The sequence below is a fragment of the Drosophila arizonae genome, chromosome X (assembly GCF_054131065.1).
Source record: "Drosophila arizonae isolate 15081-1271.41 chromosome X, UAZ_ARI_1.0, whole genome shotgun sequence".
Lineage (NCBI taxonomy): Eukaryota > Metazoa > Arthropoda > Insecta > Diptera > Drosophilidae > Drosophila > Drosophila arizonae.
The window spans coordinates 20,130,743-20,157,308 of NC_142927.1; the positions used below are offsets into that span (position 1 = coordinate 20,130,743).

The window sequence follows — 26,566 nt, forward strand, 5'->3', positions numbered from 1 at the left end:
TTCTAATCATTCTGCACTTCTTTTATGCACACATACATACACATGCATCCACACGCACGCATAAGCCTGCGCTCTGCTAACTGCGCAGTAAGCAGTGACTGCGCTTGGGCTGCGCTGCAGTGTGGACAATATTATGAGAATTTATTTGTTAAATAATTTCTTTTGTAGACATACGATCTTAATGAAACTTTTAGAGCGTAATCATATGGTGAATATGTGTGTATATTCCAAAGCCCAAGTCTCTAGTATTTGAAATACGCTTTTTACAAAAGTGAGGGTGAGGGGGTGAATTTAAGGGTGGGGGGTAAATTTTAACAAAAACCGAAATTGTATAAATTGCATATAAGCATACATTAAAAATTTGGAGACTCTAGCAATAAGGGTGTAGAAGATATAATTTTATAACTGGTTTTCGATAAGGTTTTTTATCGATAAAAAAAGATCGGGATGAGTTATCGATTTTTAATGATAAACTTGATATGCGCGCTGTAATTACGGACATTTTAAAAAAAATTTGAAGTCTCTAGCTCTTATATCTTCTGAAATCGACGCGTTCATACATACGGACGGACGGACGGACGGACGGACGGACGGACGGACGGACGGACAGACAGACGGACAGGGCCAAATCAACTCAGCTCGTCGCCCTGATCAAGAATATATATACTTTGTGGGGTCTGCCACGCCTCCTTCTGCCTGTTACATACTTTTAACAAAACCATTATACCCTGATTTCCCATTTTCAATGGGTTCAGGGTATAATGAGAGAAAAAACCCCACAAACAATAGAAACACACACACTGACACCATAAAAAGGTAAGTATATAATATGCGTGACATTGAGTTTTGAGGTTATGCATATGATATGCAGCCGCAGTCGCCGCCGCAGTCGCCACCGCAGTCGCTAAGCACTTGAACTGTAGAGTTGCCTTAAGTCTCCATTTAGTATGATATATGTATATATTTGCATTTGTGTGTGTGTTTATGGTGCTTGATTAAACGTTAGTTAATTGAATAGGGAATTTCTTGCGCTTTTCCAGGGATTTATGCTCTTCACTTGATTTATGAAGTCCCAAAATAGCAAAGAGCAAATATCGAGAGCATGAACTTAATGAAAATATGCATTGAAACGCAGCGTCGGCAGCGACGTCAGCAGCGAGATCGTGTGCGTCACAGCTGTCATTAAAACAACATTAAAACTAAAGCAAACAGTGGCACAACAAATTAAACTCACACATATTAAAAACAACAAAAATGACAAAGCAAAGTAAATAACACTCTCCAATGGATCCCAATTCGATACAAAATAAATATTAACAAAAGGCAAGGCCAAGCACAAACACATTCGCGATCGCACGGAAGCTAAGTGTTGGAAAACGCTGACGTCTTTGGAGAGTTCTGCACCGAGAGTTGAGTTCAAGATCAAAAGTCAAAGGAATTCTTAGACCAAAGGAAATGTTGTCTATTGGCAAAACTTTCATTAAAACTTTTCCAATTTCTAAGCAAAATAACAGTAAAACTCAAAAGCTCCTCGAATTCTATGCTAATTGTGACTAATTCGCGAGCTCTACCAGCTCCGCTATTTTGGTACAGTTGTCAACACGTTGCCAGTTAATCAATCAATCAGTCAATCAATCAGTCAATCCCCTTGGCCATGTACCACTCTAAGTAGGCCAAATGATAGCGAAAAAGCAGTCGAAGAAGAGAAAATCGAATTGGTAAGAGCTGCGAACACTTTATACGGCAAATAAATTACAAATATTCTCGAACAAGTGAAGAGGCGAGCTGAACGACTGCCAGATACCACGCACAATAGGAAACTGCCGAGACTTGGCTGAAGCAGCTGAAATCTTGTTGCTTCTGTCGATCGAGTTATACCCTCTTTGTCATTCAATATGTACAGGGTATACCGAAAGAGGCGCATGCTGAATCACTAACCTTTTTTTTTTTTTGTTTTTTTTTTTTTTTCGGGCAAGTGCCGCATGTGGGTGTGTATGAATGGGGGTTTATACAAAAATACAATATAGTATATTGCCAGATATTTATCGGCATGTCTAACTGAGTAACCTGGCTATAAACGCGCATTGCCGTCATTGGATTCTGTTGTTAACTGATTCATCATGAAGCGCGTCAAGCTCCGTTCAAATTAAATTGTTTGCTACTGACGACGATATTTACCTTGACGCATGCAACGCCAACAAGCAAGCAAACGGAATCTAATGAAAGCTGAAAACAACGAAACGAAAATATAGCAGAAAAAAATCACAATTGTACAATTAGTCATTTCATCAATTAATAATTAACTATTTTTAAACGTGCGCGCGGCGCTGCTCCATTGGCTGATGAGCTCAGTTTGAAGCAATTTCCAAAGCAAGATAGAGCGAGATGGAACGAGATAGCGCGCGACACACAGCTCACATTTTATATAAAGTTATTAACAAGCATGTTTCAAGATTTATCGTATTTTTTACACCTTGAACTTTGACGCAACAGACTTTAAAAAAATATTTTTTTCTTAAATGAAAAAAAAAAAAAAAATTGCAGTGCAAAGCTCGACAAAGCAGCGAGCGCAGCTTGACAGCTTCTTGCTATGTGTGTGTGTGTGTCTGTGTGAGCGTGTGTGCTATATCAACAAGCATTTGCATGCAATAGGCTCAGCTGCACCTGTTACAACAGCAACAACAGCAGAAGCAACGGCAACAGCCGAAAGCTGTGCACATTTTTCGACAATGGCAGCTAATTTAAGAGAGCCTAGAGCCCCAGGCGAATTGGCCAATTCGCCTCGTCTATTTGCATTTGACATTTTCCAATGCTGAGAGAGAACGTACAATACGTAAGAGTTAGAGCGTCACGCCTACTCTTAAGAATTCAGCACCGCATGACCTTCAGAGATATTTTTTGTCTGTTTTTGTTTTGATTTTACAGTTTCTTTTTACTCTTTCTTAGGCGCATTCACTGGGATGCTTGAAAAAAAAAAGAAGAGGGAAAAAACACAAAAACAAAAAATTAACATAGCTCAGCTGAAGAAAGCTGCAATAAGGCAAAAGAAAGCTGCGGAATTTTAGCAATGCGGCCAACACGATGGGCAATGGCCTCCCCAGCCGCCAACACAAGGCCTTAACAGCCAGACCAGTCTAACTCTGCAGAGCGGGAGAGGGAGAGAGAGAAAGACAGAAGCGAGAGAAAAAGAGAGAAACAAGTGAAGATCGTTCATTGCCGTAAGAAAAAATCAACAAAAAATGTTGAAATAAAAACATAAATATATATAAATATACAATATATATGTATACATTTTCATATATATGTATGTCTATATTGGTTATGTCTTAACTACATTAAAAGCTCGTATTATAAATAAAACGAGGCAATTTAAATGCATTCGAACACGCTCACGCCTCACATGCCAGAGTCTGGCCATACATAGTCTATCTATGATGGGGTATTACCATTACCATTACCATCCATAGCTTTCGACATGCAATCTCTTGGCATTTTCACAATATACTATTATGTGATCTCTGTTCGATTCTCTGCACAACAAATAGACAATGATAATTTCAGTTCGGTTTAATTAAAGTTAAATTCGAGTTTGTAGAATGTTTAATTTATTTGAGAAATGATCTTAACTTTTCGAATAGCTTAAGTTAATTTGAGAAAGGGAAAGAGAAAGAGAGAGAAAGAGACAGGGAGATGGAGACCTCTAATATCATACTTTCCCACGTTAGCGTGGTGCACGTGGTTTCACTCACAAGCTTGAAAGATAAGTGGGATAACGTTCTGGCATTTCATGAGACTCATTTTTTAAATATCCAGGCAAAGAGTCTAAATATACTATATATGTATATCTATCTACGAATCTAATATCTTTATGAATCTTAAATCTTTCTCTCTCTCTCTCTCACTTTAACTTTAGCAGGATTCACAGAATTCAGTAAAGTTTTTGCATTTTTTTTTTGGCATTATTATAGCTGGATGATAAAGTTTTTCCAGCCAGAGACATTTGCTCCAAATGGTATACTCTAACTATCCAGGGAGTCAACTCTAGTTTGCTTCTCGTTTATCAACTTTCATAGAGCTGACTCTTGCAGCAACATTTTTGCGTTTTACAACACCTTTAAGCTGACAGATATGGAAGACTTTTGCCAATAGATACGTATATACGTATATACATATATCTATATATATAAATATATATATAGGTGACTGTGGAGCTGGCTGAAGTAGGCATGATTGCATTTTTATTTACAGTTAGTCGCTTGGCCAAACGAGTCGCTGAATAAAAAGCATCGTAGCTGTTGCCTCTGCCTCTGCCGCCGCCTCTGTCTCTGCCTTGTCGCTGGACGCTTCTGTCGCGCTGCCGCTGACTCTGCCTCTGCCTCGGTCTCTGCTGCTGCTACTTGACTGTCTGGCTGTCTATCAACTTGTTTATGAGGCACTGTCTCTGTTTCTGTGTCTCCGCCGTTGTAAGCTTGACTGCTGCAAGCAGCAGTGGCATTTGCTGTGGCACTTAGCCATTGCCATTACTGGTTGTTGTTGTTGTTGTTGTTGCTGCTGTTTGTTGCTGGTCAGATTTGCTTGTTGTTGTTGCTGCTGCTGCTTGACTAGCGCTTTTAGAAAGTATGTCAATTTAGAAAAGCCGTTGACTGGACAACGCACACACACACACACACACACAAACATGCAGGCCTGCATGTACACATATGAGACTTGTCCACATACAACAGTGCACATCTCTATATACATATATATATTTATGTATAAATAAGCCAATATATTTGTTATACCAACCCAAGCAATTTGTTGTTGTTCTTCTTGTTGTTCTATTTCTTGTAGTTCTTTTAATTGTTGTTGGCTTCATACAAATTGCACTTGAACACAACACACGAAAAAAAACGACATTTATTCAAATTGCAATTTCCATGGAAATAAAACCCAGGCGAATTCGAAACGTCACAAAAAAACTTTGCGTCTAATTGAAACGAGCGCGCCGTCGCGACTGTCTAACTAAAAGCTTGCTGCTGCGGCTGTTACTTCGGCGTCGTCGACGCTGCTGACTCCCAAAAGAGAGTGGCAGAGTCACAGAGAGAGGGAGAGAGTGACTGACTAGCTGCGATGCTGCTGCTTCTTCTTTGACTAACTCGAAACTCTGCTCAGCTAATAAGCGTTGCGTGCGGTGCTTTGTACAGACGCGTTAGCAAGTTTGCTGTTGACTAAATGGCAAATTTTATAATAGAGCACGTTGTGCGCTGAATCGACGCCAAAGCTTAGCAGCAGCAGCAACAGCAACGCCAGCTTACGCGCAGCCACAAACAGATAGAGAGTGAGCGAGTGCGAGAGAGCGGAAGAGCAAAGCGAAGCAAGAGAGCAAGGAAAGACAGTTAACAGCAGTCAAATAGCATTGTTGTTGCTGTTTCAAGATAGCACAGGAAATAATATCACACACACACTCATGTAAAGTAAGAGAGAGAGTGAGAGAGAGGGATATGCGGCATTTTGTGCGATATGAGCGCCAAAACATATCAATACAAGTGAACAACGTGAAGGGGGCATGCTTGGAAGCTTACGATTAACACCGGTGACGGCGGCAGCTGCAATCAATTGAAAGTTCGCTCAATGTCCCATAGATGGAGCTACAGCTGCAGGTGCAAGGTTGTGCGGCGAGCCAACCAATAATAAAACCAAAGTCTACACCAATACACACACATTATGAGAAGTAGATAGAGGCAGTTGCGATCACAACCAAAATTAGAACATTACGTATATATATAACCACTTTGAAAATAGTTTATCAATTTTGTTGTTCCTCTGCTTTGCTTTGATAAAAAAATATATATTAAGGAAAAAAAAAGCAACAAAATGATGAAGTAATGATTGAGCTGGAAGGTTGACGAAACGTGAGAAATATTTATAAATGCGCCCATAAAACTATATGTGTATATTGCAAGTGAATTTATACTCCACGGGGTTTTTCTTCCTCTATTTGTATGTTCTACTCACATGATTACCACATGATATATGCCTTAACATATCTAAATAGTCCAAATTCAGTTATTAATCAGTACTCTTATTTTATGTGTAAATAAAATAAGGTATTTTGATATACAGAAATATTTAACAACATATGATGGACGCCCTTTCGAGGTTAAGTTCAGTGGAATCTACAATTGCAATTCAAAATCACTCACAAAAGCATAAGTAAAGGAGAATGAACAATCGCTGTAGTGTTGTTGTTGCTTCTGTGTCTGCCTTGAATTACACTCTCCACATTCATCTCTCCAGTTCACTTCGCTCCTTACGCATTACCCTCGCTTGTACTCTCATTGTAAGGTCAACACAGCTTGACTCTCGACTGTCTGTCAGTCAGCGTCGCAGCCAGCATCGGTTCACTTTCAAAAGCATTTCGAGCAAAAGTAAAAGCTCTCCCACGCAGTTTTTAATGGTGGTATTGTTGGAAAGAGAAAGAACAAAAGCAGGAGCAAGAGCAAGAGATCGCATATCGTAAATGTTAACGTCGCCGTTGACGCCAACGTTTTAAGTGTGCTGCACGCAATGCTTAAAGACATTTTTGTCCAATGTTCCCAGATAAGATAACGAGGGCGCCAGGCATTGCTCTATGGGAGGGGTTTGACGATGGGACAGGCGAGGGCAGTGGAGGGGAGGTGAAGAACTGGTTAAAGTTGTATGTGGATCGGTTTTGGGGCGGCGTCGGAGGTCGAACGGCGATTGACCCACTAAACAACGTTGATGACGCAGCGGGTCTCTCAGAAAGCTTTTGCTTTGACGTTGATTAATTTCTCACACTTCACTAAGTGGGTTAAGGGCAGTTCTGATTGGGCAGAGCCGCTGCTGCTGCTGCAAGTGATAGCACAGCACTTTTAAGGCGTTGCCACCCACCCAGTCATACAACAATACACAAACTCTCACACATACACACATGCTTAAATTTCAGTTCCAGAAGTACACAAATATTTGTACTTACATGCAAATAATACTCAAATTATAAAACGATAAAAAGCGCGCGCCAAAGCTTTCGCTCGCAGCTGCGCTCGCGCTTTTGCACTCGTACTTGCACACGTGCAAACAAAAAAAAAAAAAAAAATAAACACTCACAACTGTTGTATTTTTCGACAATTTTTTTTTTTGCTGCTGCGCTGTCCGCTGACTTTACGTACCGAGAGTCAAATGCGAAATGAGCCGACGTCGCAGCGCAGCGCAGCGAATACGAACATACAACGCTTTTTATCTGTGTGCAACGGATGGGGAGGGCGATACGGGGTGGAAGGGGTGGCTTTCGATTCTCGAGAGATGCTCCACGAAATTGTAATGGCCGGCCAGCAGCCCAAAAAGCAAGTCACGCGGCCGACTTGAAGCTTCACACACATACAGGCAGACTCACATATATGCACAGCGAAGTGGAGAGCGAGAGATCGCAGAGCGTAACAAGTGTCAGTGGAGCTGCTGTCAGGTGGCAACACTGGCGCATTGAAATTTAAAAGCAGGCGCCCACTTTTAACGTTTTTCGTTTCGTATTAGTTTTGTTTTGTTACGTAATGCAGCCACCGTCTACGCCGCCGCTGCCACCACCACCGGCTTTGCTTTGGTGCTGTACTCTACGCGCCGCTGCGCCCGCTTAACTAGTCAAGCATATCAACAACCCGTTTTGGTTAATTTACATAAAATACGATATAACAACAATAGCAAGTCGCTGCACACTTGTTGAGCAGCCCCTCCCCCTCTCCCTTTACCTAACAATAAAATAAAAATGAAAATCTATCCTAACGCTGCGCAGTCGACGCATGAGCAAACAAACTGAGTGAGAGTGCCGAAACAGCGACGGCTGCGCAGCCGACTGTTGCGCTTCATGGCTAGCGCACGTGAAAGTACCAAAAAACATGAAGAGAGAACGACAGACCGAGAGAGGATTTTGTTTTCAAGTTCGAAACCAAGTTCGAATTTTTTGGGTGACTGTAACTTCTGCGTCGACGCTGTCGCATCGCTGTCTGCACTCAAAATGCAAATTGTAAATTCTGTTTTATTTCCATTACCTAAAAATATTCGCCTCGAAAATAAATTCAACAGGCGGCATAGTCGATGACGTCAGCGCGTCTTCTGCTGCTTCGTGTTTGTTGCTGCGCTGTGCAAAATTTCAGCGAATTCAATGCCAAACACACACACACACACACACACATAGGCGCAGCTGAGGAGCAGAACACAATATCCGAAGACCAAGGCGTCGACGAACGAACAACAATAGCGTCGCGTCGTTGGCGCAACTAGTGATGTGCACATTACTAGTCACGAGGGATGGCACGTGCATGAAAAGTGAAAGCCAAAAACAATTTGCATATCTTCAACCTGTAGTGCCATCAGTCCTAATTACACAATAATAAATTTTATAACTTTAATTGCCAACTCAAATTAACTTATTTTTAGAATATTTAACACAAATTAATATCGAATATTCAAGTGTTATTGTGCTAATTTATATTTCACGCTCACATATATACATACATCACACGCGCACATCAGTAGCAGCAACGTCAACGTTGGGTGCTTACCTGTGGCTGCTGTTGCTTCTTCTCGGCGTTTTGTTTTCTTCTCTTCAGCCCAATAAAAACAACAGAAAATCGTTGGGTAGCTACGCAAATTTCGCACAAAATGGCAACACTGGCACACAAACTGGTTTTGTCTCAGTTTGCTGGATGAACAGCAATGAATATGTGGAGATATATATACATAAGGTGTTAATTGATGAGAGCGATGGAAGAGGGAAAGAGAAAGAACAAGAGAGAGAGTAAGCGAGAGTGAGAGAGATAGAGATAGAAAGAGATTTTAACACAGCTTCGGTCACCCGCCCGATTTGGGCATGTTCAACAAGCTAATTACGAATCGTTCTACTTTTGGCCGATAAATCAAATAATGAATGAACAGACACACACACACACACACAGAGAGAGAGAGAGCGAGAGCCCATTGGCGTTGCCAGTAAGTGAGCGAGTGTAAACAACTGAGCACAACTGCGCCACAGCATCCGCTGCTACATCATTTGCCAGCGCCTGCCCCTCGCTCTCTCAAACGGGCTCAATGTTTTTTGTCTTTTTGCCTTGCGCGCACGGCGAAGAGCACGAAAGTGGGAAGATCTTGGCTGCTTTTAGAGCTTAGAACTTGGGTGCCCATAGGCTTCGCTTTTGTGGTTATTTATTTCTTGTTTTGCCTCTTTTGCGCTGCTTTCTTGCTGCCACAAGACAAACCGTTACAAATGGCATGGGAATGTCAAGCCATTGAGATGCTGAACAAATCAGAAAGAACCAGAACAGCAAAGCGTTTAACTAATGTCCCGGTTCAATAAATTTCGAAACTTTCGTACACAAACACACACATGCATTCACACATATATGCATGCGTGCATGTGTGTATGGTAGAAGCAGGCCAGCCATCAAACCAGTGCTGCCAGGTTTTTTTCTTAGTCAAATCAGGATTGGGAATTTCGTTTTGTTCTCTTTAATCCACCTAGCACACATGTATATGTATATGTACTCATATGTGCATATATAGGAATATACATATGTGTTGGTAAAATGTGAATTTATTAGACCGTATTCAAAACTCACACAGAATCCAAACAAATTCTGTAAAATGGTTCAGCTTATAAATTGGAACAATGTTAAGACTTCTAACTGGAAAATGCGTCTTTATGCTAATGAGATAATATGCTGTTGTTGGACTAGCATACATATGAATAGACACACATACACATAAAACGGAAGTAAGCGACCTGCAGACACAAAGAAAGACAGTAACACAATACAAGACGACGCAACATAACGTGTATATGTATGTATGCGTGTATGAGTAAGTGAGTAAGTGGAAAAACTTTGAACGACCCGCTGGAAAAACGGTGGTTGCGAGGCGGCATTGACTGCAATTTTCACACGCTTTGCCTAACGCAACAATAATAAGCAGCAAAAGGTAACCGGCGGGCAGCGACAGTGATTTATGGCAGCCGGCACACCAATAACAAATATATACATACATAAGTATATATATATTTATACATGTACACAAAATACAAAATGCATATATTAGTTCTCACATTATTTTCCATTGTCTCGCTCTAGCGCACAGCGCGCGCGCTTAATACTTTAGGGAGAACTCAAGCTTGGCACTGAAATTCAAATATTTAACAGACTTTTTGGCGAATTTGATTTAAAACGGCGGCGGCAGTAGCAGCGGCGAAGAGAGCTAAGCCGTAGCATGCAGCGAAATGTCTCTCACTCTCACTCTCACTATCTGATTTGTTGTTGTTGCTGTTCGCTGGCAGACAACGAAACTGTGTTAGTTGCATGTTTTAGCAAGTAAATACAACAAATATAAAAAGTGTCAACGGCAAATTTGCCAATTTGCAATGCCAAAAAACAGAAAACGTTGACAAAGCGGCGCGCAGGCCGGTTAATGACTCACTCAAACCAATTCAACTCAAGTCGCGCTCTCTCTCACACTAGCACACATTCACGCATACTGGCACACACACACGCATACTGGCACATGTATGCACACTGACGCCGCGCACACCGGTATTTCAACATTGCGTTACACACTCATTCCGTTTGCTCGGTTCTTGGTTGCTTTCTTGCCATCCCACTTCATTTTTATTGCTTTTAATGCTGCATGATCACACACAAAAAAAAAATATTTAAAAAACAGAAAACCTTCTGTACTAGGTACTCTCGTACGACTGCATATACCAGGAAAAGATGTAGGATATGAAAACCAATTAACTTGGCTGAACTCACCTGCAATTTTGGCTGACACCGGCACAAAGTGTTTGCGTGGAGTTTTTCTTTCGTTTTAGTTTTATGTACAACGCAACATACACTCACAAACGCCAAAATACTATCGCTGTTTGTTATTGGCTATAAATGCGCAGAAAATCACACAAAAGTTGAACGAAAAAAAAATAATAGAATAAAACTGCTTCAGTGGCGCGGCGGGCACAAAAGCACAAAAATTACTTCGTTGTCGCTGTCGCTAGAGCTGCACCATAATCGATAGTATCGATAATTTTGTCACCCAAAGCACGAATAAAGACAGCACCACTGTCTGCTGGCGGCCCTTCTCAGTGTGTAAAAGTATGGCGAACTGTTATTGGGTGCCTTCACCTTTGTGCCTAAACAGACTTGCGTATGTGTGTGTGACGGTAACTCAATGCGCAATGCGATGTAATTTGAATCCAATTTTTATATAAATTCCCCAACGCGCTGTTATTTGTTATTATTATTAGTAACTTAGTTAAAGGAAAGCGAGCTGGCGATCAGTTATATTAGAGATGGATACATATTTCGATACATAAAAGAAAGAACTCGATATAATTTCGATATCGTAGGATTATTTTACTTTATCGGCAGCTATTTTTTACTGCTGGTATTTAATTGCTTGCCCCCACAGCCTATCGATAACTGTGTTGGCGGGTGCAGCTGGTATTTGAAAAATGTCGGCCAAATGTAAATTTAGATACGAAAAAAACAAATTTATTTAGCTTCAATTGAGGTGAGTATCGGGCGTCAAAAATAACTTATAATGCGCAACATTTCATGCTGGGCTCACTAATTTTGTACTCATCGAGGTCACATAGAGAAAGAGAGAGAGATAGAGATAGATGGAGATAGATTCAACTCGAAGTAATTAAAACAAAAACACTTATGCTACGTCCAGGCGCTCCCGCAGCAGGCGCTCGCGACTCTCCTGCGGGTTGAGCAACACCTTCACCAGATGCTCCACCGTTGGGCGCTCTGCGGTACACAGTACCTTCAGCCCCAGCGACTCCAGGGCGCGGCGAGTGCTAGGCCCAATGGCCACCAGCTTCCACTGATCCGGCGCAATGTTGCGGGCCTTGAAGTATTCATACGCACAATTCACACCGGAGGGTGAGAAGAATGCCAGGAACTCAATATTCTCCGCCTTCAGGGCACGATCCATACACTCGGCCAGCTGTGGGTTGCACTTCGTCTCGTACACCTCGCACGCATCCACACAGAAACCATTCTCCGCCAGCTTCGAGAGCAGCGTGTCCGTAGCCAGATTGCCGCACGGCAGCAGCAACGGCAGATTCCGTGATCCATCGAACGTGTCCACAATAAAGTCGCCTAGATTCCGGGCGTTGCCCGTCTGCTTGCCGTGGGTGAATAGCTGCTGCAGCGTGCTCATGGCCAGATTGTGCGTAACCTCGCCGACGGCATAGTTATGCAATAGCTTCCAACCGCTGGGCAGCTCCGCCAGCTGCAGTGCCTCGGCAACGGCCTCAACACACCTCGGACTGGTGAAGATGATGCCCGCATATTTGTCCGGCGTCTGCAGCTTGGCCCGCAGCTGTTCAAGATTCTTGAAGCCGAAGCTCAGCGTCGGCACGAACAACGGCTGAAAGTTGTGCGCCAGCAGTGTCTCCGCGTAGACATCCGTGCTCTCCGATTCCGATTTGAATATAATCACCGTCCGCTGCTGGCTGCTCATCTTGCTGTTTGACGTTTGCTCTCTGTCTCGTCACGATCGATCGCCGATTTTCGCTATATCTATATATCTAAGTATGCCGATTATATAGTAAATGCAGTCGCAGTTCCTATGCAACTGCAGCGCTATTTTTTCCTTTCTTTCTTTCCTACTTTCTGCCTCCTTCTTATTACTGCCGCCGTTGGCCAGTGGCCCAACGATTTTTATTTTATTTTTATTGTTGCTGCTGCACTGCTCGCACAGCTGTTTTGCCGGCCTGCCGCGGTGTTGCCAGATAGTGCAAAAGTAGCTCCGCTCAACGCGCCAAAGCCACAGTGGGCGAAAGCAGAATTTATTTGAAACTTACAAATGAATGTAGAGAATAAAATTTAATATTTTTCTACAATTGCTAAACAAATGTAAAAAAAAAAAAAAAAAAAAACTAAATATTTCTTTTAAGCTTGAATGAATTTAATTTTATTTCGATTTTAGTTACGGCAGTCTCATACTTTATTAAATATATTTTTTATTAAATTTTATATCTTTAGATAAAAATATAAACATATTTTATCAGTTATTCATTCATTTAATTGTTACCACATTAGGAAACTTAAATATTTTTTAATGATGAAACTAAAAGAAAACCTAAAATATTTGATCAGTCTCATATGTTTTAATCTCTTTTTTTTTCTATTTTAGTTATTTCCTTTTTTTTAATAAAAATAAATTTGTTTCCAAATATAAATGCATATATTTCTTATTTCATTCAAAAGGTAGAATATTGAAGTATTTGTTGTTTTTTTTTTTTTTTTTTTTCTATATATATAACAATATTCTGGCAGATTGTAATAAATATTTGAACTATTCTGTCCATTATATGTTAGGATATCTTTTAAAATAAAAATTTGTGACTTTGCTGGGGAACTGGACCGGGGTAGTTAGTATATCTATATATATGTTTTTTTCTCAGGTTTTTTCTTTTCAACATTTCTTAAATTTTAAGATCGATCCAGTTCGGTTAGCTTTAAAAACTATTCTACAATTAATTATAATTTTAGTTTCAAAAGATATCGTTAATCAAGATCTTAATATAGTAAATATATCTATGAAATATAGCGTCCTTGATTCCTGAGTCGTTATACTATTATAGTTATATAGCTATAGTAATATGGTTAGTGTTTCGTTTTTATTGTTCAAGCCAACAAAAAAAAAGAAGAAGAAAAGAAAAAGAAAATAAAAAAATTAGAAAGAAAAAACCTGAAAGTTTAACGAATGAACACAAACCAACTAATGAACTAGAAGAAGACTAGATGATTAATCAATTGGCCTTGGCGGTTCCGTCGCGTTCCATCCACTTGCGCAACAGATCCCCGGGACGAATATCGTGAACCACCTGTCCAGCGTACGGCGAGCCCTGAGGCGATTGCACGCGCAACGGCAATGGGTAATCGCGTCCCACACTCGGATTCAGATTGTTCAGCGATGCCTGGTCCTGTCCGGATACTGATCCCCACTGTGATGGCTCGGGACGCTGATTGCCCAGCTGCGACTCGAAGCCTGAGGACTGGGACGAGGTGCGTGAGAGGTCGCGAGTGTTGTTGTTGTTGCACTGCAATAGATTGGCGGTGTTGGGCTCATGTAGCAGTTCCGGCTGCGTATGGACACTGGTGGCGTTCACCCAGGCGGAGATGTTGCTCTCGCGCTGCTGCTGCTGCAATACGAGGTGCGACGGATAGAGCAAGTTGTTGTTGGAGCGCGTCATCGGACGCTGATCAAGGCCATAAATTGTCTGTCCAGAAGTCTGATAATTGGAGTTAATGCCGCTGCGCTGCCAAATACCATCCTCTCCAATCGTGCTCACGCCCACGGCATAGTTGCGGCGCCAGCACTGTTGGTCCAAGCTGCCGGCCGAGTACATGGACGTCTGGGTGTGATAGTTGGGATTGTAGCTGGAGGCTGGCGTCGGTGAAGGCACCGGGGATGGGGACATCGGATTGAGGTGTGTGCGCTGCGAAGAGACACGCAGCGAGCCCATGGACAACACCGAAGGCGCAATAAGGGGCTTGCCCAGACTGTTGAGGCTGCCGCTGCGCAGCTGTGGGGCCGGATTCGGTCTCGGGGTCGGGGTCCGGGCTGGCACTTGAGTCGGGGCCGGGCTCGGAGTCGGACAGTTGGAGTTCAGCACGGACAGGTTGCTGGCATTGCTGTTGTTGCTCGCATTGCAGCTCAGCTGCTCGCTGATCATACTGATAGTCTCCTCGTCGTTGATGCACTCGTCTGTGCACAGGCGATGGAAGCTTTCGGAAGCCGACAGATGCTCCAGGCGACTCTCGTCGCGCATATACAACAGGATCAGGGTGGACAAGCTGCCCAACAGCTTTGGCAGGAATGGGATTAGTGAAGCTTGGAGTAGCAATTGACATGGAAGATTAAGAGTACTCACAATGAAGGTGATCCCATTGATGGCCTCAAAGATCAAAAAGGAGCCTTTGGCATAGATGCTCCACAGGACGAGCAGCACGGTATAGCGAGTCAACTTGAATCCAGAGACAAGGTTACTAATCAAACTGATGACCAGCATGGCATACGGATAGAAGCTGGTGTAGCAGCTGTTGAAGGTGACCTCGTCGGCTAGGGACTGCGGCGTGCCCACGGTGTAGAAGACCAGTTTGCCCACGACGGCGGCAAACATCCAGAGCTTTGAGAGGAAGGCCTGTGCGGCCAGCCACTCGCTGGCATAGGCGATGGTCAGATGCAGCATGGTCAGGGCGTGCGTGTAGACGAAATAGGCGGGCTTGGCCAGTATGTTGCCCAGCAACTCGGTGAACTGCTCCGGTGTGGCCGTGGGCAGGGTGCACAGCAGACAGACGATGTTGACCATTGTCATCAGCTTCATCCAGAGCTGGTAGCGCATCAGGCAGCGCTGCTTCTGGGCATGAGCGAGACGCTCATAGTGCGGCTGCTTGAGCAAGGCGGCGCCCTTCATAATGAAATTCAACAGCTTAGCGCCCAGCACCATTTTCTTCTTCTCGTGGAGCACACGGTTGACATGGCGCTCACAGGTGGTGCAGAGGCGATAGCGCTCTTCCAGCTCTTGTCTGCGGGCAAGCGAATGAGTGAATCTATGGAGCAGAAGAGAATACTCTCTGGGCTACTCACTTAAAGCGTTTCAATTCCTGGTCGAAGCGCGCCTCGATACGCGGCTCGAACTGGGCCAGCTTCTCAATCTTTAGGCGCTGCGCCTCGTTGCACTGGTCGCACAGTCCGTTATCTTGCGGTGGCGGCGTTCCGCCGGCCATAGCGTTGCCATAGTAAGCATTGGCACAGAGCCCGTTACGCATGATGCCGCTGTTGCTCTCCATCGAGGAGTCGCAGCGTATGCTGCAGTCGCGCTGAGCGAATATATCACGATTATAGTCACCATCGCCGGTAAAGCCATTATACTGCTCGCATTCGGGACAGTTCCAGCTGTTGCGATTGCCGTACGGCACGCGCGAGTTTGTGTTACAGAACCAGCAGTTTACCGTTATGCCGAAACGTGAGCTAACCACGAAGATACATACATATATATCATAAATTGAAGCATAATTGTTACCTCAAGTCCCATACCGATATACATACATACATACACATTATGTGAATAAAATTTCTGTCTTACTTACCGCACGTGCACGTACATCTTGTAGAGCAGCAGACAGAGCACAAAACTAAGCGCCAAAATCGGCAGCGCCTTGGCGGCAATCATTAATAGAAGCGATTTCATAGTTTTTGGTTTTTTTTTTTCAGGTTGTAAAAGTTTTTTAAAATATTTTATTTGACTTGTACTACTTCCAGCCACAGCCACGATAAAATGTCAGAAAATAAACGTCAAACTATTTTATATATACGTATGTATATTACAACTACAGAAAACCGGGCAGTGACAGCGGCTAGCTCTTGTGTCCTTGTATGTCAGTTTTTTTAAAGCAATATCGATGTCGATAGACTTAAATGACATACGGTCAACACGACTGGCGATAGCCGGCACTATTGAATAAAATGTCTTAAGCTGTGTGGCAAGGTATGCTGCTCAACATGGCAGCGGTGAGCAATTGGCCACTTGCAATTTTATTAAAGAATAATAAATGATTTGCCAAGCTACCCAACACTATCTTTACTGCACAGCATTAAATAAGTAATATATTCATGCTTATTTATATAAATAATAATTTGCATGCAAATTATAAATCTGCGTACATGCAAAAATATTGACTGGTTGTAATAGGACTATGAATGAAAATGCTGTTATAATATTAATTGTACTAAATTAATAATATACATTTTTGCATAAAAACAGTAAATTAAGCATTGGAATCATGTCATGTTTCGCGTGCAGCGTATTAGTTGCATAGACAAAATGTATATGTTATCGATATATCGATTATGCTAGGTGGCCACACGAAAACGTAGACATGCGAATGCTAAACACGAGCCGTGTGTTTTGAAAGCCGCTAGCACGTTGCACGTGTTAACAAAAAGTATTTAATTTGATTCATAATATACAGAACTGAAACGTTAAATCAAAACATTGAGACAAAATGCAACACGACGATGTGAGTATGCCAAATTCAATTAAGTGAAACCTAAATAAAACTGTTCACTCCCGCCCAGGTCGTTTGGAGCATCATCAACAAATCCTTCTGCTCACACAAAGTCAAGTAAGTGCCAATAAATTGAATTAAAATGGAAATGACATTAGGAACAAACAAACGTTTCCTTGCAGAACTGATACGCGCACCTTCTGTCGCCATGAATACAATCTGACGGGCTTGTGCACGCGTCGCACCTGCCCGCTGGCCAACTCACAATATGCAACAGTGCGCGAGGAGAAGGGCATCATTTATCTGTTCATCAAGACAGCGGAACGGGCACATATGCCGAGCAAGCTGTGGGAGCGTATCAAGTTGTCGCGCAACTTCGAGAAGGCCATCCAGCAGATCAACGAGAACTTGGTATTCTGGCCCAAATACATGATAGCCAAAAACAAGCAGAGATTCCTGAAGATCACACAGTATCTGATGCGCATGCGAAGACTGAAGCTGCGCCGCCAGAAGCTGATTGTGCCGCTGTCCACGAAGATCGAACGACGCGAAGCGCGTCGTGAACAGAAGGCGCTCATCGCGGCCAAGATCGATAATCACATTGAGAAGGAGCTGCTGACGCGCTTGAAGATGGGCACGTACAAGGATATCTACAATTTCTCACAGACGGCGTTTAACAAGGCGCTGGAAGCGGAGCATGTGGACGAGGATGAGGACGAGCGCGAGGAGGAGGACGAAGAGGAAGAGCGCGAGCATGAGACGGAAATGGAAGTGGATGAAGCCAGGGAGCTGCGACGTGCACTCAACGATACAGAAGAGTTTGTCGAGGCGGACAGCGATGATGATGAAGACGAGGAAGAGGACTACGGCGATGATGATGATGAAGATGAGGAGAGCGATTCAGGCCAGCGCGAAGAGGTGGAAATGGACAGCGACTTTGCGCAGTCCGACGATGATGATGACAATGAGGATGATATTGAGGTACTAACTCAGATTGTTCAGATTTATTATGTTTTTTTAGTTTTTGTTTTCTATTTTTCACTTCAATTGGCAATTTTACATTCGACTGAGTTTATTATTGACATTTGCATCGCTCAGAATTTGTTTTGTTTCGCATTTGTTTCTTATGCAAAAATCAGGCACTGCCCAAGTCTAATTACCATAATTTGCAATGAAAACAAGACAAGTTGGTTTTTTGTTTTGTTGCCGGCCGGCAGAAAGTAGACGACAGCGCTGCCGGCGTCGCTGCCGCCGTTCTCGACTGCTGGCTGCGGCGCTGATAGCACCATGCACATCAAGCGACGACGGCGACGGCAGTCGATGAACGCGCGCGCGCGCATATTGACTCGAAACCTAAAGCGCGCTTTTCGAGTGACAAATTGCCAAAAACAGAAAATAAAAATTCATAATAATAATTGAAAAGAACGACTATAATAAGCAGTGCTAAATAACGTAAATGTTTTATGCAGGACACCCACGTGCCGACGAAACCCACAAAGAAGCGCAGCTCCGAGGATAAGAAGTCAAAGGCAACAACAAAGGATACAACAACAACAACAGTTGCAGCTAAGCGACGCGGCAAACCGAAACTGCAAGTGGAATATGAAGTTGAATATGAAGCTGAGGCTAATCCAGCACGGCAAATGCGTCATAAGTGAGGTAGAAATAACGTTTAATAAAGAAGAGGAGATAATATACGACTATCATTTTTGTTTGTATAGATCTAATTAAATTGTAATGTGAATAAGAAGGAAAACACAAGAAAAAAAAAAAAAAAAAAAAAACAAAAAAAATCAGAAAAAACCAAAGCTTTTAAAATTCTACTCTAAAACGAAAGAGATAGCAATAGCGCTTGCATTTCAAATCTCATGCGTGCGCGTGTGTGTGCGTGTCTGTGTGTGGCCAAATATGGCATGAACTTGACATTGACATTTGTTGTTGTTGCTATTTGGCTGCCTGGCTTTAAATGTTTGCTGTGAAGTCGCAAAAACCAGTTCGCAGTAACTATATTAAATTGCTTAGTTTTTTACATTCAATTACAACAAAAGTTGCCTGGCCAATTAAAAAAATGAAATTAAAAAAAAAATAAAAAAAAACGAACAAGAACGATAACTGAATATCTCTATGTATGTATACATATACATACATATACTTATTTATGTTTGTATTTATATAAAATGCACGCCAAGTTCAATGCAGCTGTGGCGACGCTAACTGCGACGGCGACGTCGACGCAGACGCCCCTCAAGGCTTTTGCTGAGCCAGCTTCGGCTTCAGCTTCAGCTTCAGCTTTGCAATTGTTGTTTGTATTTTGTTATTTATTCTCGTTACGGGCTACTGACGCTAATATCACCAAAACGACCAAAGGTTCTATATATCATAAAACAAACACACACACACACACGCATACGCATACTTACCGATAAAATAAAGTTGTCAACAATTGCCAATTAACAAGATTTTATGGTTCTCACTTTTGCGGTTCAAACTGCAACACTGAAGGTGAAGCGATTGAACTCAATTTGTTTAGCTAATGGCAAAAACTTCATTTTCCTTTTAGACTTGGCTAACATCAACTAATATCAAGTGCTTCGCTTCATTTATAAAATATAAACAAACAAAAACAAAATGCAACTACGCAGCATCCACTAAACTAGACTTTATTGGCTAAACAGTTATGCACATACATACATACATTGCTAGCTTAGAGAGGGAGGGAAAGAGATAGACATACATATAGATCTTGACCGCTATTAGAATAAAATAAAGCTTTTTTTTATTAAAATATTAGTACAGAAATATCTATGTATATACATATGTATGTATAAATTTCTAGCACTTGTCTAAGCAAATATTTATATACATACATATGCATACGCATTGCTGTTGAGAGAGATGTACATATGTATGTGCATATATTTACATATCTTGACTTATTTTATGATGAAAGTAAAGTCTAAACTTTTCAAGAGCTTTTTTGCTGCATTGTGTGATAAAAATTGCTAATGTTAAACACGGCAGCACATGGGATTTTGTTGTTGTCTAATAATATATTATCATTCTAATTGGAGATAGCTAGGCTCGTGTCTCAGCAGCAGTTGTATATGTGTATTTTTTTTAAGGGTAATGGAGTGTAAATCAAATGAGATTTATATATTTTTAGTCTTCAAATGCATGCAAAAGTGACTCCGGGTAATATCAGATAAATTATATTTAGCTAGACACTTGTGCAAATAGTAGTATAGTAGTAGTATATATTTACTACTATTTTCTTGATACAAAAATGCCAATTCAAAAATGGGAGTAATTGGACAACAAAATGATGTAAATTCTGATTAATTCAATGCCAATACGACCAATGCAAGGGAGTTCTATTTAAAGTTAATTTACGATTTACAAGAAATTCTATTGATATTTGTAGATTTTTCTGAATTTGTCCCAGTTACTTGTACTTATTTCACGGCAGAAATTCATATAAATTGCATTGAATAGTAAAAATAAAGATTTACACACTCCAATATTTTCTTCAATTTTTTTTTTTATTAAAATAAAATATGATAGAGGCTTTTCTACATATCTCTCTAAATCAAAATAAAATTATGTATTCAATAAATTTAAATTTAAATTTCGCTTAAACCTACATTAAATCTAACAAAATATGTCATGTTATGTCATATCATAGCATTTATATTTAATTGGGACTGGGAGAGGCGGCAAGCTGTCAATACGGCAGGCAGTGTTCAACCAAATAGTAGTGGATATGCTTCGGGCAGAAAAAGGAGTAAAATTAAAATGAAATACAAAATTCAATATGTATTTATATATATAGTGGTAAAACAACTGAATGTTGTACAAAACAAATATTAATATTAACATATATATTGTTAATAATTTCTATGTTGATATCGAGCCCAGTATTCATAGCTCATTTTCACTACTGTTTCAATGACTGCAGCTGTATTGACCAGAAATACGCTTAAAGTATTATGCATTATAATGCAATCATATTTTCTTATGCTCAAGAGATAATTATTTCTGTAATTGTAACAATTTTAACATAATCATTGTTGATCTTTCACGTATGATCGCCCAATCAAATACAAATGTATGTATAATAGATATTCTTACATACATAGTAGATTAAAAAAAGAACTTTTTCACTTAGCGTCCGTAGGTGCACATGCCTATACATATATAGTATATATATATATATATATATATATATCTATAAAAAAAAAACAACAAAAAAATGGCAGAAGTAATACACTCGCTGCCTACGTTCAGGTAAGATTGAAATTAGAATCCAATATTCGTCTGTCCCATCATCTCACACTGCTGCTAGTAAATGAATATTATTCTCCTTCTCATTTGCTTTTTCACAATTCAATTCACAATTAGCTGCAAATGACTGAAGTTATTGATTGATGATTATTGAATCAATGCAGTATCTCTTTCCGCACTTTCTTGTTTACTGTTGTTGTTGTTGTTGTTGCTGTGTTGCTTTTATATCTTAGACCCATTGAAACTGTGATATTAGGCTATGATGGTTTTTTTTTTTTTTGGTTGTGTTTGGCTAGTCAGCAGTGGAGGCCATCTCAGGCATTTGGACTGAACGCCGCCTGCCGCAGCAGAACATAGATCTTCTCCTTGATCCAGTCCTTGTTGTAGGGCGCGTAGGTATTGGTGCTCTTTTGATAGACCAGACAGCTAATGTCGATTAGCGTATCGATAAAATCGAACAGCTGACTGATGTCGTACGTAATGGTGGGCGTGTTCGGATTTCGTCGCTTCAGATGCTCCTCGTAGATCTTGCAGACGCCCTCCATGCACTCATTGACGCTCTCATAATCGCAATAGGTTCGCGTCTCGGGCCGCGCGCCCGGCTGTACCAGCAAAATGGTGTGTGACATATCTATGCTATCTATGCAGTAAAACAAAACAAATACAAAGAGAAATAGAAAATAAACCAACAGAAAAGGAATAAAAACTAAAATTTCAACCAAAATATTAGCGCCTAGAGCAAAAGAGAGTTTTGGGTTAGTCTTCATGCTTTTTCTTGTTAAATGTTATTTGTTAAATGCATACCGTTCTCTTACTGTACCTCTTGCCTCTGCTGCTGTCGTAGTTGGGCTATTGTAGTTGTTGTTGTTCCTGTTGCGAAGTTCGTTGAATTCAGTACAGCAAACGCATGAATTCTAGAAGCGAGAGGAAAACACAAACATTATTGTACACACATGCTCATCACTTAAGTATGCAAATTCAAATTAAATAATAATAATAACAAACGTTGCGTCCACTGCAATTTTCGTCTATTCTTTTGACATTGTCTGCTCCAATCGCCGCTGAATTTACATACATACATATGTACATAGATTGCGATGCGAGACACCGGCAGCGCCAGCGGCACATTTTTTCTCCCTCTCTCTTCGCTGTCGTTGCTTCTGCCGACAGGCCCACACAAGCAAACACGCGTATACATATACAGGCGGCGGCATAATTGTTGGCCATTGTTTTGCTGCAAGACTAACATGTGTTTCATAAGACCAAACTTACCTGCTTATTAATGTAAAATTTTGTGTTACTGTGTGGGTTGTGTGTGTAGTGTATATATTAAACGTTATAATTTTTCCATTTTTCTAGTGGCTTGTGGTTGCATCTGCTGCTTCTGTACAGCCAGTGTTGCCTAACAATGCGCATCAGTGTTGCCGTGCTCCCGCCGGCTGGGCTGTCTGGCAGCACTGTGCGCGTACGTTGCCACCTAGCGTGCCGTTCAGAGCGGCCAGTTAGACACAGCTGATTCAAACTGATCGTCTCCATGGACCAATTGGAGAGCGGCGCCAGTTGCGAGCGAGCGAGTCGTTTAAGTAAAATTAAATTGCGGTTGTGCCTGATTTTGCGTGTTGTTGTTATTGTTATTGTTTTTGCTGCTACTGACTGCTGGCTGCTGGCTGCTGCTGTCGCAATGTTGCCGCATTGGGCAAGTGAAATGCAAAGTGAAGGCGCAGCCGCAGCATAATGTTTTGTGCATGTGGCACAAACATATTAATTAAACAAGATAAATAACAAAATCATAAGCATCGTTGCCTCAGCTGTATATATTTTGTTTCGGCTGCGTTTATGTCTTTTCTTTTTTTTTCGTTTGGCTCCCCTCAAATTTTTTTTTGCCGCTGCCCAACGCGACGCGACGCACGCGTGTTGAAAGTTTTTGTTGCTTTTTTTTTATTATTTATTTTTATTTTTATTATTTGTTGTGTTGTGCTGTGTATATACAAACATACATACATATATTACAAGTTGACGCCGCTGAGCGTGTTATGTGGTTTTTCTAGTAGTTAATATTATTGTTTTCCTTGTGCACTGCTCTCTGACAAATGTTCTCTGCGGCCAATGGCAAAATCAAGGTGCTGAATCCAATTCCAATTCCCAATATTTAATTCCAATTTGAATGCCAATTGGCGACACACGCATATACATATATCTAATTGGAGTTTGTTATGCTTGTTGCAGTTGCCGCCACATGAGACGGACGTCGTTGCTTCGTCTACGCTGCGCTGCCTCTTGCACGGACCCTTCCGCGACCTCCACTTCAATGTCTCCGATCATCGGCTGATACCCGTGCACGATGTCGTCTTCCTGGACGACGTCGAACGCAACGTTAAGCCGCTCATCTACAGGCCCGTGCTGCCCGATACTGTGATAACGACGTCGACAGAGACGTCAACGGAGACGTCAACAGTGACAGCGTCGCTTGTGACGTCGGCGCCGAAGCCAGCTGCTGGAACAGCCAATGGCAGGTGAGTGTCTCTGTGTGTGTTTGGCCTTGAACTTGTTTCTCTTTTTTTTTTTCATTTTTGATTTTGATTTGTCGCGCGATCTCTTTCCTTTGCATTTCATCCAACGTTCTCTCATTATTCAATTCCCAATTGATTTGACAGCTGTGCCAATTTTTAATTTAACAGTTATTCCGCGAAAAAAACCGTTAAGCTTTGGCATCTCGTTTATGACGGCACTTCGATTTTAAGTGTTGCATAGCAGACGAAGAAGAAGAAGAAGTAGCAAAACAGTTCTCCAATTCGATTCAAATTGGAATTTCCCTAATTATAGTAGTTTGCCGGACTTATTTTACGGCTAGTTTTACTGCTAATTCAATTATTTTTTATCACGTTCAAATTTCAATTATTTAGCCCCTTAAGAATTAATGTTTTTATTTCAGTTTTTGTTTTGTTTTACTGTGAAACTTGACTCTGGGGTTTACGAACTCGTTTCCTTAGTTTCATTTCGTATTTCGTTCAACCAAATTCGCAGTTTTTAATTATAAATTTATTATAATTATTTCCACATTGTTAATTTAATTGCTAAAATGAATTGCTTAAAGAGCTTTGACTTGCTCTATAAGCTGCTCAGGTGAGTTACCTTAGTTAGTGCGATAATATTAATAGTGAGCATCGTTAAACCCATTGTCCTTGTCAGGGTAAAACTTATAATTGTTTCCTTATTTGTGAGATAAGGTGGAGTGAGGTGAATGAACTTTTATCTATTTTCCCAAGTGTTATGCTAAATTCTAATTGGAATAACATTTTGAATGTGTTTTTAAAAGTGCTTTTTCATAAAGATTTATCATATTTTACAGAAAATATCGAAATAACAGTATAATAAAATCATTAATTGTTCAAAATATCGCAAAGTCATTCGCCAGCCATTCGGGAGAAATATAAAGAAGGCGTATTAAAATATATAAAATTTATATGTTGTATTTTTGATATTTGTAACAATAAAAATGATATAAAACATTAATAAAAAATATATAAAATGTACTTTAATATACAAAAGTATTTTAAAAATATTAATGGAATTTTAAAATTTTTTTTTTATAATATATAATTTTTGTTATATATATTTTTAAATTACTACAGGCTTACTTTATTTTAACTTTTAAAGTCCGCTATTAAATTTCGCCTATCTATCAGAATGTTAGCGAATAGGATATTAGAAATCCAATCATAAGTGATACGAAATAATCTATTTTTCTCGTTTATTCGCAACATTGACATACGCCCATGCTTTCTCTGATTGGATCACCTAGAATCGATGGTTTTTATAATTTTTATTATTATTAATTTATAATATTGTTTTGTTTTGAGCATGAGACATTTTCAATAACCGGTTCGTGGCGAAAATCGTGTTGGGAAATTGAGACCTTGTCACCTCGCACACTAATTGAACGTGTTTAACGAGCGTTTAGTGGTGCTCGCGCAACCTGTTCGACGATAAGCAAAGCAAATGCTGATAACGTTGCGTTATCATTGCTATCAGCTCTGATCTGATCATCGTCACAGGTGCGACGTCATCGAAATTATAATTATTTTTTAAATTATATGTGAATTTGCATTTGTTGTTGTTATTGTTACTTGTTATTGTTGCTGTTGTGTCGTGACTCTTTCGCCCAGCTGGAGGCGACATAACCACTTGTATAAGATGCGCACATACATATATACATACATGCATACATATACGTACATGTGTCTATATAGATATAAATAATTAAATATTATACCTACACATGAGTGTGTGTGTGTGTGTATATTTTATGTGGGTTCATTTATGGCTTGTTGAGAGGGTGTTCCTCTCTGTATGTGTGTGGGTGTGTGTGTTGGTGTGTGTGTGTAGCAATACTCAGAATTCGCAACGTGGGTTGCTTATCAAATTTGTTTATTTTATTTATTATATGTAAATACATATATTTTTGTTGTTTTTCTCTGTCTATTTTGATTTTATTATTATTATTTTCCATTCTGACAGTTCTAACTTTTTGTACTCCAACGAGTGCTCAATTAATGATTGATTTTTAAATACCCTGTAATTGGTATTTAGTGTGTAAATGGTATTTAAAAGTTTATAAAAAGAGATTTATATATGTTTTTAGAGAAGGACAAAGAGAGAGAGAGGGAGGGAGGGAGAGAGGAACAGAGAAAGAGAGACAGAGAGAGAGAGAGAGGAACAGAGAAAGACGGTAAAAGAGCGAGAGAAAGATATAGAGAGATAGAGAGAGCGAGGGAAAGAGAGTGATACAGACAGATAGAGAGATAGAGGGATCGAGCGCGAGAAAGAGAGAGGGAGAGACGGAGAGAGAGAAGGAGAAAGAGCAACAGAGAGAGACAGAAATTGGGAGAGACAAAGAGAGAGAGGGGAAGAGAGAGAGGCATTGGGTGAGAGATTGAATGAGAGAAAGAGGGGCAGAGAGAGAAAGAGAGAGAGTGAGAAAGATGAGTAACAATATAATATGATGGGTATTTCATGTGCATGTTCCATTTAGCCTCGCTCGATACATTTACGAGCTGTTTCTGCATTTCGCTGATGTTATTTTTAAATTTAATCCCCCGTCTTGCTTGAATTGGCTCCAACGCGCTGATAATGGCCGTCAGCTTTAATGGTTAACACACGGATTTCATAAACATTTTGTAAGTTTCAGTGCGCCAATTAAGAGGAAGATTGCGAAGATGCGA

At 40.7% G+C, this 26,566-nt stretch overlaps 5 protein-coding genes across 18 annotated transcripts in view; 1 reads left to right on the plus strand and 4 right to left on the minus strand.

Moving 5' to 3' along the window:
• Moe (moesin) overlaps nt 1-11,316 on the minus strand; it is a 28,020-nt gene extending 16,704 nt beyond the window's left edge. For 2 of the 6 annotated variants that reach the window (XM_089473057.1, XM_089473052.1), the window contains exon 1: nt 4,789-5,218. The gene's annotated coding sequence lies outside the window, so the exon portion shown is untranslated. Of the gene's footprint in view, nt 1-4,788; nt 5,219-6,979; nt 7,202-10,793 lie in introns of those variants that run through there. The other 4 variants (XM_018015333.2, XM_089473054.1, XM_089473053.1 and 1 more) reach the window with 4 other exon arrangements.
• A 190-nt stretch (nt 11,317-11,506) lies between these two features.
• Uros1 (Uroporphyrinogen III synthase 1) lies at nt 11,507-12,781 on the minus strand. Its single transcript, XM_018015345.2, has one exon. The coding sequence runs from the start codon at nt 12,505-12,507 to the stop codon at nt 11,698-11,700; it is 810 nt and encodes a 269-aa protein (XP_017870834.1). The 5' UTR covers nt 12,508-12,781; the 3' UTR covers nt 11,507-11,697.
• Nucleotides 12,782-13,136: 355 nt separating this feature from the next.
• LOC108619045 (uncharacterized) lies at nt 13,137-16,507 on the minus strand. Of its 2 annotated transcripts, XM_089473051.1 has the most exons (5): nt 16,146-16,507; nt 15,643-16,026; nt 14,927-15,581; nt 13,768-14,860; nt 13,137-13,641 (listed from the first exon to the last, which is right to left on the minus strand). In XM_089473051.1, the coding sequence occupies exons 1-4, from the start codon at nt 16,244-16,246 to the stop codon at nt 13,802-13,804; spliced, it is 2,199 nt and encodes a 732-aa protein (XP_089329177.1). In that variant the 5' UTR covers nt 16,247-16,507; the 3' UTR covers nt 13,137-13,641; nt 13,768-13,801. The 2 variants fall into 2 exon arrangements, with proteins under 2 accessions (XP_089329177.1, XP_017870820.2); XM_018015331.2 differs by having other exon boundaries at nt 13,211-14,860.
• Nucleotides 16,508-16,916: 409 nt separating this feature from the next.
• Nucleotides 16,917-23,710, plus strand: Rbm13 (RNA-binding motif protein 13). 2 transcript variants are annotated; one of them, XM_089473059.1, is made up of 5 exons: nt 16,917-17,075; nt 17,134-17,180; nt 17,246-18,044; nt 18,533-18,722; nt 23,571-23,710. In XM_089473059.1, the coding sequence occupies exons 1-4, from the start codon at nt 17,061-17,063 to the stop codon at nt 18,719-18,721; spliced, it is 1,050 nt and encodes a 349-aa protein (XP_089329185.1). In that variant the 5' UTR covers nt 16,917-17,060; the 3' UTR covers nt 18,722; nt 23,571-23,710. The 2 variants fall into 2 exon arrangements, with proteins under 2 accessions (XP_089329185.1, XP_017870829.1); XM_018015340.2 differs by lacking the exon at nt 23,571-23,710 and having other exon boundaries at nt 18,533-19,185.
• e(r) (enhancer of rudimentary) lies at nt 20,584-22,777 on the minus strand. Of its 7 annotated transcripts, none has more exons than XM_089473063.1 (3): nt 22,617-22,777; nt 22,165-22,258; nt 20,584-21,984 (listed from the first exon to the last, which is right to left on the minus strand). In XM_089473063.1, the coding sequence occupies exon 3, from the start codon at nt 21,971-21,973 to the stop codon at nt 21,659-21,661; it is 315 nt and encodes a 104-aa protein (XP_089329189.1). In that variant the 5' UTR covers nt 21,974-21,984; nt 22,165-22,258; nt 22,617-22,777; the 3' UTR covers nt 20,584-21,658. The 7 variants fall into 7 exon arrangements, with proteins under 7 accessions (XP_089329189.1, XP_089329191.1, XP_017870843.1 ...); XM_089473065.1 differs by having other exon boundaries at nt 20,584-22,077; XM_018015354.2 differs by having other exon boundaries at nt 22,149-22,258.
• Nucleotides 23,711-26,566: the final 2,856 nt, after the last annotated feature.